Source organism: Propithecus coquereli, unplaced genomic scaffold, assembly GCF_000956105.1.
Source record: "Propithecus coquereli isolate 6110/MARCELLA unplaced genomic scaffold, Pcoq_1.0 Scaffold267, whole genome shotgun sequence".
Taxonomy (NCBI): Eukaryota; Metazoa; Chordata; class Mammalia; order Primates; family Indriidae; genus Propithecus; species Propithecus coquereli.
Window position 1 is genome coordinate 1,114,575 of NW_012148252.1, and position 12,205 is coordinate 1,126,779.

General features: G+C 33.8%; 1 protein-coding gene across 1 annotated transcript in view; it reads left to right on the forward strand.

Annotated features, from left to right (window-relative positions):
- The window catches only part of PTPRD (protein tyrosine phosphatase, receptor type, D), a 439,560-nt gene extending 437,033 nt beyond the window's left edge, over positions 1 to 2,527 (forward strand). Inside the window, exons 34-35 of the mRNA XM_012647380.1 lie at positions 468 to 603; positions 2,459 to 2,527. Of these exons, the coding sequence (XP_012502834.1) occupies positions 468 to 603; positions 2,459 to 2,527 (205 nt within the window). The remainder of the gene's footprint in view (positions 1 to 467; positions 604 to 2,458) is intronic.
- Positions 2,528 to 12,205: the final 9,678 nt, after the last annotated feature.

Consider the following 12,205-nt stretch of genomic DNA (forward strand, 5'->3'; position numbering starts at 1 on the left):
CCTGCACAGATTTTAAGTGACTATAAAAAGTGAGTAATGTGCTAGAAAAGTTGAAGATGCCAAATTAACTTCACCTTGTTCTGAATTATTTAATACTTTAAAAATATTAAGTAGGCAGTGTCTAAATCAGGACCTCCCTGAATAGTATAAACTTATATTTTATTCATGCTCTCTTTTTTTCATTTATTTCATAATATTTATGTTTTCTCGGTCTTCTAAAATGGTGTATAACCCTACTGAAAAAGTCTTTTTATTCTATAAAACTTAATCCACATTCATTCTCACATACTATCAAACTCACTGTCCCAAGAGTAATCTTGGTGAACTCAGTGCCACATTTCTCTGAACATGGTTGTGGAGAAACACGGTGGACTATGAAAGCTGGTGGAAGTATGTCCACCTACAAGCAAATGCGGCCAAGACCGTGAGCATGTCATCCAGTAATGTTGCCTTTGTTGTTGTGGCAGTGCGGGCGTTGGAAGAACTGGAGTCTTCATAACACTAAGCATTGTTTTGGAAAGAATGAGATACGAAGGAGTTGTAGATATCTTCCAGACTGTCAAAATGCTAAGAACACAACGGCCAGCCATGGTACAGACGGAGGTGAGAAAAGTCTCCATGAGTTTTTCACATCTCAGAAGCCTAGATTTTGCTAGCCAGGACCTCCTAGAGTCCAGGGACTTTCGACTCTAGAGACAAAATACTGTAGGAAAAGCATCAAAATGTTTAATATTTTTGAATCTCATTTTTCCCCTCTTTAAATGGGGTGACAGTATCAATGTCATTGTTCTGGAAATTATATGAGATTATGCATTAGGTTGAGCTATGATAAATTGTGACTATTGGACCATTTTTGAACTATAAGATGGCAAATTCATATAATTAATTACATTCATTTTAATATATATTGTACATATTTATAAATATATAAATACATAGAAAGCATACTAACAATAGCCTCAGCCCATTTTACTTCTCCCTTCTCTTTCTATATGCCTACAGAGACACGAGCTGCTCTATATTTCATGTCTTAACAGTGGTCATTTAAAACATTTGGTTCCTGGATAACCCTACAGAAATTAGCCCCTCATTTTATATTCTAGTAATTGACATGAAAATTTGAATATTTCTCATAGTAATATGAGTTCAAGATTTAGCCAGTCTGGTCTATTGAGCATTCATTTCTAAGGATAATATGAGTGATAGTGTTTATGTTCCTCAAAAGGCCACCAAATTATACAATTTGTTTGTGTTCCTAAATTCAACATCCACAATATCTTCCAGACTTTGATTTCAAAGTAGTGCAAGCATTTGGCTTGCAGTACTCAAAACATTATGTCAGCCTGACAAACTTAATGGGTGTTGGGGGTGACAGAGGGAAATTGGACGTTTAAAAAGCCTCAACACTTAGCCAAGCAACTCACTGTGACAAGATAGGAAAGCAAACTCCATTTATATTGCATTACCATTTTTATTGTAGAAAAATGCACATTTAAGCAAAATAGAAGCTATCTACTTTCAGCCCCATTGGCTACTGAAAATAGGTTTCTTTTATGGGGAATATCCTACATTTTCTCATCCCTACAGTCATCTGTAAATTGTAATTTTTCCATCTCTCCACTAATGCTCCTATTTATTCCAATATGACAGTGTTCTTCTTTGTCTGAAAAAAGGCCATGTTTCTACTGTTTTATTTTAGTGCGTGCCTTTCTAGAACAGACAACTAGCAATCACAATGAATTAGGCCAAATGGCACAGGTATTTTTTGGTGTGGGCAGCCAATCTTGTAATGCCATTTTCAGAAATGAAACGCTTGAAAGTCCAGCACCCTGCATAAATGGTTTTGTGAGCCTGACGTTCCTTACTGGCTACCTTTTGGCTGTCTCTCTCAATTATATATGAATGTCAGAAATGATGGCAATTCTGATTGCAGGCAGCAAGGGTCTACTGTCCGATCATAATTTTTTTTTAAAAAATTCAAATTCTGTTGGCAGTAGCCCAGAAGATAGATAAATCCAGATTTTTCTCAGAACAGTTTGCATCTGTATGGGTTTCTTCTAAATATGCAAACCAAGAATTAGTTATCACAAATAAGCAAATAATTATAAAAAGTGACTTCTAAGACATATAAGGAGTTTGTGTGTTTGGTTGGTGGTGATTGTTGGATACTACTTGGAAAACACTAATCTGGAAGGTAATGTAAAATCAACCTGCCACTACTTGGAATTAGGAGACTGTGTTAGTCAAATTGATTGGTGAAGTTAACAAACACTCCATGTGGCTAATTGTTCTTTGTTCACTAGAACCAATAAGTCATTGGATTGAATTGAGAGATGAAAGTAGTGATTTTGCCCCTATATAGATGGAACTGTTTTCTAATATTGATCTTCATTTTTCTGTTTTCCAAATATAATCATGTTCCCTTCTTATCTGTCTCTTCATACCTCGTCTCCTGCAGGATCAATATCAGTTTTGCTATCGAGCCGCGCTAGAGTACCTGGGCAGCTTTGATCACTATGCAACGTAGAAACCCCTGACCCATTCTGGATTTTTACTACAGGCCCTTCATTATCCATGGAGTCTCTTCTGAGCCATACAGGGCACTTGAGAAGTCCTTCTTAACTTCTAGCTAACAACTACTTAGTGGGACTATTACACACAAAACAAATTAAAAACAAATTATCCCAGGTGGACCAAGAATTTACAGTTTAATAATCTAACCTGAAAAATAATAAAGAGAATCCTGACTGATGAGGCATCTGAAGGATTTTGTTTGCAGATACCTCAAGGATTCAAAATCAAGGGAAGAAGAAATCACAGCAAAGAACCACCATCTTGTTCAGGATTGCTTGCTAGGTGCAAGGAGAAGCCGCCAGAGTGCTGCCGCTCAGCGCGGGATGTGTGCTGGTGCAGCTTCTCACCGCGAGATGGACTCGGCTTCAGCATCGCCCCTTCCCACCACACTGCTCATAATAACATTTTAGGGGGAAAGGTGGGGGGGAATGTTTCAAAAGGAAGTCCTTGATTTAGTTTTTTAGTATTGTAAAGATACTGCTGACCTGTGCTTCATTTCTAACTGTGTAAACTTTTTTTTAACAAAATGTATCATTCGATAAAGTGAATTTTAAAAAAAGTTACATAACTCTTCATTTTTTTATTTCCAAACTGTAGGTTTTTTTTAAGATGTAGAACTGTTATCTGTAATATCTTGCTGTAGAAATATCAAATAATTTGAAAATTTTTTGCACATTTTTGTGCAATACTCTTAATCTACAGTATCGGTCTCGTCAGATATTACTTTTACACTTGTGTTCAGATTGGTGAGAAAGTACCCATTCTCTTCAAATAATCAAAGAGAATTTTTATTTTTTATTCTGTTTTGTTTTGGGAATCAACAGGGAGGCGCAAAGTATAAAGTTGCTGCTAACATATATACATATATATCCATATTTTATAAGGGTGTCTATGTATATATAGACAGTGTGTCCACACAAAAAGATAGATATAGCTATCATTCAGTTCTTCCATGATTTAGTTTTTTTAATTGTAGAAAAGCTATTGTAAACATCTTTTTCAATTTATGCTTAATTTTATGATATATTGGTATTTCTTAATATCACAAAACTTTAATTTTTTTAAAGGGAAATGAGGAATGCACATCAGTGACTGTCAAACCTCACCCCCTAATTTCTTACCCAGTCTCCCGCCACCTACCCAATCATATTCACAAATGCCGTTTTGTTAGCCAGGCTTCCAACAAAGTTCAATATTTCTAACACTCTAGTGCAATAAAAAAATTATTAAATATCTAAGAGGTGTGCATGTGGGAAAGGTCAGTGCATATCCCTTTAGGAGGGGAGAATGTTGTAATATATCAGCTATCAAGTTGTTTAAAAAGTGTATTCAATCGTATATTGTCTATAATATGTGCTATGAAATTTGCATTTATGATATGTAACAGGGGCAAAGCCAAACTCATGTTACTCTGTTCGGTCAGAAACATTTTGTGGCATACAGCATTCCTGGGAAGTGCTGTACTTTGTTTTGTTTTGGTTTTAGTTTTGCATTTAGAGTGCCTTATAATTGATGCCTATTTTAATAGCATTTCTTTTTAGCTTTTGGTTCGTATTTCCATTAGTTCTTCGTATCTGTTACTCTTCCTATTAAAGCATTATATGTTTACCACATGTACAAAAACTCTTTGAATAATATGCATTCCTAGTTTTCAGCCGAGTCGGGGATGTTAGTGATTGTACCAGCCCAAAGCACTTGGATAATCAGGGCCCTTCTTCCTTTTGTAATAGTCCACATCAGGAAAAGCTACTTGTTTTATTTATAATCCCTTCCAAATATGCTCTGGAACATGCAGTAACTGCACCAAATTTATCTGAGTAACGAACATCATTGGCAACTTTGGAATATATTTGATATTCCATTAGGATTTTTCTAAAAGGGGAAATAAACAATATATAACTCCCCAATTCTTCCAACATAACTTCTATAGGAAGCCATGGATGATGGCATGAGTTTGCCACATTTTACGTAATTTTAAAGAACCCTCAAAATATCCAAGGAACTCTTAAAGAGTTTTGGTATAGGTATAATACTTTGGTTTAATTTTAACTTCATGGATGTTCTTCATGGAAGGATTTTTGTTTTCCACATTTTCCTATTGCTAGCAGAATGAAATCCAAGAGACCAAACACTTGCAAGCATTGTATTTGAGCACTTTTGTAAAAAACAAAAAGAAAAAGAAAAAAAAAGAAAAAATATATAATACTAAAAAAAAAAAGTATCTAGAAGGCTACCTCAGAATGAGACTCTCTAACCTACATCAGAACCAGAGAAGAATGTGCACTATGTGGGTCTGTTATTGTTTTCCTTTAGTTCGTATCTTTTGGAGATTTATCCAAGTGCCAGATTACTCAGTGCTGTAATTTTCTTTTAGTGAAACAAAGGGGGTCAGACAGACATTGCATCATCCAGACATGCCATGTTGGACATGTAGAATCCGATGGAGTATTACACACCAGAATGATTGGCCAATGAGCAGCTTCTCTCCCTGAAACAAAAACTGCCCATTTGGCAAAGGGAAAGATGGCAATATTCACAAGAAGAAAATGAATGGGATGCATACCATAGACGAACAAGGCAGAGACTATTCCAGGAATCTTACTGTTCAGGAGCTGTTCCTAGAACTAACTCCCTTACTGTCATTGATGTGCATTCCACTCTGTGCTTTTCTGTACAACCATTCAAGTTTTAATTTCCCAGGTAAACATCTTTATCTGTCATTGCCATAAACCGTCAAGTTTCCAATTATTTTCATCATCATAACCAGTACGGTGCTATTATTTACCTATGTACGTGTAGTTATGTATAATTTTGTAATTAGTTACAATGGTAAAAAAATCAAAATATATAAAAAGTGATTTGTACAGAACTTTATTTTAGCTCTTTTTTAAAAATGATTTGCATGGTTAGACAACGGCGAGGACAGCCAGGGGAGGGAAGGGCCTCTAGGGAACTTTGCACTTTCTATACCTTTGTACTATGCACTGCCCTATTGATTCTACACCCAATAATGTTATTACTTGAACCCATCTGTAAGAAACTGCTTCAGAAATTCATTTGTGTGTATGTAAATAACACAACATAGAAACAGGAAGAGAAAAAAGTCTGCAGTAATGCACATATTTTTTTCTTTCCTGTTTATTTTTGATTTTGCTTTGTTTTAGTCCTTCCTTTTATGTTTAATTCCCTTTTCGTTTTTCTTTTTGGGTTTTGGTTTTCTTTGGGTTTATGGGTGCCCTGATACTCCAGCAGAGATCAGAAGGCTACAGATCCATCCTATCCATCCGTTATGTGGCTTTGCCATCCAAGCTTGGAGTGTCTTTACAAAAATAATAACAGTTGTGTTCTTTGCTCTCGTTTTGGATGCATAGACTGAAAAATTAAAAAAAAATAACTTGTAAAATGGCTTGTTAAAAAAATACAATTACCTCTAATTAGTAGTACGCGTAAAATGTTTTACAGAATGAAAGGCGTGCTTTTTATTTTCTTACTTCGTTACATTGGTGGCGAAAGAAGTCTGTATGAAAATCAGTTCTTTGCTGACACAAGTTCCATTTGTTACAAATGAATTCTAATAAAAATGTCAGTGTTATGCAGCCCTAGCCTTTGCTTTTGTCCGCCCAAGCACTTTGGTTTTGAACTGATTATATGTCCCCTCTCTTCTGGTTAGCTAGTTAGCTCCTTTATACTAATAGTAACTCCATTTACTGAGAGCCTGCTATTTACAAGTGTCTGCCTTGGGGTAAGCACTTGTCACTGGTAATCAGACAGAGGCTCAGAGAAATACTTTGCCCAGATTTACATGGTAAAGGAAGGGATTGGTTTCATTCATGTCAGAGTTCATAGGCAATCTTTAATTCTGTGGAAGATGACTACTATATGTGAATTTAAGTGCATTATTCATGTGTGTAAGTTCATCTTCAAACAACTCTGACAACTCTCATGCACATAAAACTAGCTCCATGGTGTTAATTTCTTAAAACCTGTGGGAACATGGCTAAGCAAATACTTAGCTTGTATTATTTACTCAGTCATTCAATATTATTGAGTACCAACAATGGGTTAGAATCATTGTAGGTATTGGGGATGCAGCTCAAATGAGATACTGCTGGTGTTTGCACAGAGGCTGCAGTCTAGTGAGAGAGGTAAGCATTGAAGGAACAATAAAATTATACTTTTGGATAAGTGCTTTGAAGAAAAATGTAGGATCCATGGAGTTAGGACTTTCAATTGTGAGAAACAGAACATCTGACTCAAATTGGCCTACAGAAAAGAAAGGTTTATATACCGGCTCATATATGCTTGCTCATATAATAGATTAGGAATGGACTCATATTAGCAGACTAGGAATATACGATCTTGAGACACAACTGGATTCAGCGCTCAGGTGATGCCTTCAGAACTTGATGGCTCTCCCCATCTTTCAGCCTGGTCTCTACTTTCACAGTTTCAGTTTTAAGTTCCTCTTTTGTGGACCCTGGAAGCTTTAGGATCATAACACCACAGAGCAGACAAGTAGAAGAGTTTACTTTACCAACAGCACAATTAAAAGTTCCAGAATGGAGTAGGCTCTTGTGTGGCCATAATTAACCTAACGTGGGATAAGTGATCATCTCAGGAACACAAGTATGGATGAGAAGAGAAAATGTGTACATTGAGTTTTCAAATCAAGAAGGATTTGGATTTAAGGTGGCTGTCACCTTGCCAAATAGCAGTGACTATTATGGGACCAACAACTGGCTGCAAATGGATCTAATTAGTTAAGATAAGGCAAAGCACAGCTATGTTTAGTAATGTTACAACTACTTGAATATAATGACAGAATAAAACAATCCCAATATCCAAAACATTATTTTGGGAATTTTGATACTGAATAGACAATTAGACTCTTCTTCTGCCTCTCCACATAATTGACCTTTACTTTTACAGATTTGATCACTCTATTGATTGTGTAAAAACAGGACAAAAATTCAAGATGCATTAGATTTGATATTTTGTTCATTGTGATTCATTATTTTAAACAAATATAGAATACCAAGAATGACAAAATAGCTTATGTTATACATAAACACACATGCAGAAATTATTAGTTAATAATAACTAGTTAATAATTAGTTTAGGGATCTTTCAATCATATCCATGATTAAAATTTATAATTTAAGAGAATTGCAATAAGTTAAAATATAATTTGTAAAATTATAAATCTGAGAAATATTTAACTTTATAACTTTTAAAAGGGTTTCTGCAAATTCTAAGGAAATATAGTAGGCAGATATCTATGAAATCTGGTATTATAGATTGTATTATTATTTATAAGAGCAAAATAAAAGTGGAAATAACTTTAATGTTCAATAACATTTTAAAAATATGTGAAATTTATATATGTAAAATTATGTTTTACATTTACATACACACCATAATGCCATGTATAATGCATTACCATTTTTCTGCTAAATAGTTTTTGGGAAAAAGACATGACATGAAGAATTATTATATATTTTTTATGAAGGATATAAAATGTACACACAGAAACAAGTAACTGGAAATAAATGCATCAATTATTAAATGATACTGTATGATAAAGTTATTTTCTGTAATTTCTACATTTTCTAAAATTTTTGTAAGTTTTTAAATAGCAAAATAGAGGTGCTTTGAAATATATAGGAAGATGGAATAATTTTTTAAAAATCAATTTTAAAAAGCAAGAGTGGAGAGAAAAGAGAACCTCAGGTAAGACAAATAAAAAGCAATTAACATGGTAGATTTAAACAAAAAAAATCAATAATTACCTTAAATGTAAATAGATTATATGCAATGTAAAAATACAGATCATCAGTCTAGATATATAACGTTTATAAGAATATAAGCTTACTAAACGTAAAAGAAAGCAAGGGATATACCAAGCAAACATAGCTAAAAGAAAGGTGTACTGAGTTGTATTAATATCAGTCACAGCATTACCAAATATAAGAGTCAATTCCCAATAAAAAAAAGCTTCAACACACCAGGAAGATGTAATAATTCTGTTTGTATGCACCTCATAACATGGCCTCAAAATACAGACAACAAAAATAGAACTAAGAAGTCACATACATATCCGTGAACGTCATGGGAGATGTTAAAACATTTCTCTCAGTAACTGATAAAATAAACAGACTGAATAAAAGTTAAGTAAAGGTATAAAAGATATGAACAAACTGATTAACAAAATTGATCTAAGTGACATATGTAGATCACTAAACTCAACAACTTAAGAACATAGATTATTTTCAAGAGCACATGAAACATGTACCTAAATTGACTAGGGATTGGACCATAAAGCAAGTCTCAATATATTTTAAAGAGTAAATATATTTTACTTCTATAGAGTCAGTTCTTTGGCCACAGTATAGTTCAACTAGAAGTCAATAACAAAGATAGTTAGAAAAACCCTGTATGTAATAAGTAAGAAATACCCTTCTAAATAGCTAATAGGTCAAAGAAGAAATCATAATGGAGATAAAAAATTATAACTACAAAAGTATGAAAAATGGCATGTCAAAATTTGTGTAATAAAGCTAAAACTATACTTTAGAGTTAAACTTGTAGCCTTCAATGCATATGTTAGAAAAGGAGAAAGGTTAAAAACCAATGATCTTGATTTTTAGAAATTAGAAAAACAACAGCAAATTTACCATGCCCGCAAAGAAGGAAGAAAATAGTAAAGAGAAAAAAATAATAAAACTGAAAACAAATATACAATAGAGAATATCAATAAAGATTAAAGTTAAAAGTTGGTTATTTGAAAGGCAATGAAATTGATAAACCCTAGCAAAATAATCTAAACAAAAGTGATGGACAAATTATTAATATCAGAATTTAAAAAGGACTGTAACACTTCAGATATTACCAATATTAACTACTACAACAAAAGTTCTATGGTCACATTAATCAATAAGACCAAGGAAGATAACTCAACATAAATTAGATATTAAGCTTGAATATCAACTTCACAGACAAAGGATAGCTAAATTGCTCAAAAACATGAAAAGGTGCTCAATTTTATAATCAGGGAAATGCAAATTAAAGCCACAATGTGATACCAAAACAGACTCACAAGAACAGCTAATAAAAATGTCACATTCTGCTTTTTGGAGTGCAATTTTTATAATTCTGGAACAGTTAAGCATTATATAGTAAAGTGGAATATAGAGATACCTTATTCAGTTATTATACTGGTTGTAGCTATATGACAAATAGAAATGCATGCATGTTTAAATAGAAGACATAAATAAGACTTTGTCCATTGCAACATTAGTAACTGAGCCAAAAATTCTAAATAAATGTCCATCAGTAGTTGAATAGATAAATAAATTGTGCTATAATGACACAATGGAACACTATATGGCAGTGAATTAGTGTGGCCAACATAACATTGAGCAAAAAAAAAATAAAAAATCCATACACAAAAAACACATGCTGTATGATACCCAGTGATTCAGGGGAAGGGAAAGGTAGATAGTGATTAGGAGAGCAAGAAGCAAACTCTGTTGTGCTGGTAATTTCTTGACTTAGAAGTGGTTCCAAAAGTGCTTGCTTTTTGATAAACTACTTAGCTGTACCTTTACTTTATGCACTTTTCCCTATGTTATATGTCAATAAAGTTTTATTAATGACTCTTAGCTATGCACATATGTAAATATGAGTAAAATAAATTGGTTATCAAAACATGAAAGACTGCCATACAGGGGATGGTGAACATCAGTTCTGCATCATTACTGAGAATTAGAAAAAGCATAGCTATGCTTAAAATTCCTCTTAAGGATCTTAAAGTTGAAATGTAGAAGGATATCCAGCTGATGGTAGCTATTACTGTAATTAGTTACAAGCATTGCTACAGACCCCTTACTCTTTTGGGCAGCTGGCAAGAAAATAATCATAGGGTTAGACTGAAAATAATTAATGAAAATGTTAAAAAAAAAAAAAAAAACTATTCAGCTGTGTTTGTCAATGTACAGAATCCAGCCCACTGATGGGCCACAGAGGATCTGGGGAATGACATGCCATTACATAGAATGTTTATGTGATAGGGTCAACTCATTCATAACCTGGTGAGCTATTGAGTGATGCTAAAATATGTTGTATAAGTTGTTGTTAAATTTTGGTACAACTAAAATTATTTTAGTCTATCGAGTTCTTTATTATCAATTTTTTTTCCTACTGAGAACTGGAAATGAAAGAGGTAGATTGGATAAAGGGATTTTCTTCTGGGCTAGACCACTAAAGTCTTGAGTTTGAACTGCATGTAGTTTAAAAAAATTTCAGTGTATTTCATGGTTTTAACTCGTGCTGCTAACCTATCCAACAAGTTGAAAACTGTGGAATATTGCCTAATTACAGACAAGCATGAAAGTAGGGATGGATCAGTGCTGGATTTATATCATTTGTGAAAAATTTAAAGTACAAAGTCTATTGACTATGACAATGTCATGTAGAAAAAGAAAAACAAAAACACTGGCATGGATTCTGGGAAGATGGAGGAATAGGAAGCTCTAGTAATTTGTGTCCCTATCTATAAAAAAATCGCACTGACAGAATCTGCTGTAACTATTTTGGAACTCTGGAGTCTAATGAAGACTTGCAACTTCCAGAAGGTTTAGACAGTAAATTGTGATTAATTTCTGTCAATCTCAGCTCTTTGCCCAGTAGCAGACACCAATCCCTCACCTTCAGCCCCATGGCAGCTGTGCACATGTTCTTGCAGCAATCTGCACATAGCTTCTAAGATCCAGGGTGGGCAGAAAGAGACCTTATTCTCCAAATATCAAGGATCTGTACTCTGACTACTGATTGCTGCATCTGACCACAGAAGTGCAGACTAAGAAGCCAGTGGCTATTGTCGTTGTACCTCCCCCTATTGTTGCAAGCCCCTCCTTCTCCAGCTGAATTGAATTTAAAGAAATTTAAAGGACCCTTATTTCCTCTTTATTTTTCTTTCTCTCCTTTTGGGAACCACACATTAGGGAAAACTTTAAAAAACAACTGCATATAGGGAAAAATTAGAAAGTGACTGTGCATAACCAGGGAAAGGCACAGGATCAGAAAAGACCTGAAAAGCACAAAGTGTACAAAGAAACAGGAAATTATGGCCCATTTAAATGAAAAAAAAAATAAATCAACAAAAAATGTCCAGAATCTACTAGACAAAAACTTTAAAACAACTGTCCTAAGATGCTCAAACAACTAAAGGAAGGCATGGACAAGAGGAAGAATTGTAACACAAAAACTATGTATGAATGAAACAGAAATATTAATAAAGAGATTGACAACCTAAAAAAATTCTGGAACTGCAATGTACAATAATTAAAATGAAAAATTGACTACAGAATTTCAAAGGCAGATTGAGGAAGTGAAAGAAAAAAATTCACATAATTGAATATAGGACAATAAAAATTATTGAGTTGAAAGAATGAAAAGAAAAAAAGTTGAAGAAAAGTGAATGGAGCGTAAATGTACCTGTGGTACACCATTAAGCAGATCAACATGCACATTACAGGAGTCTCAGAAGGAGAAGAGAAAGAGGATATTTGGAGTAGAAGAATACTTGAAGAAACAATGGCTGAAAACTTACCAATTTTGATAAAATATATGA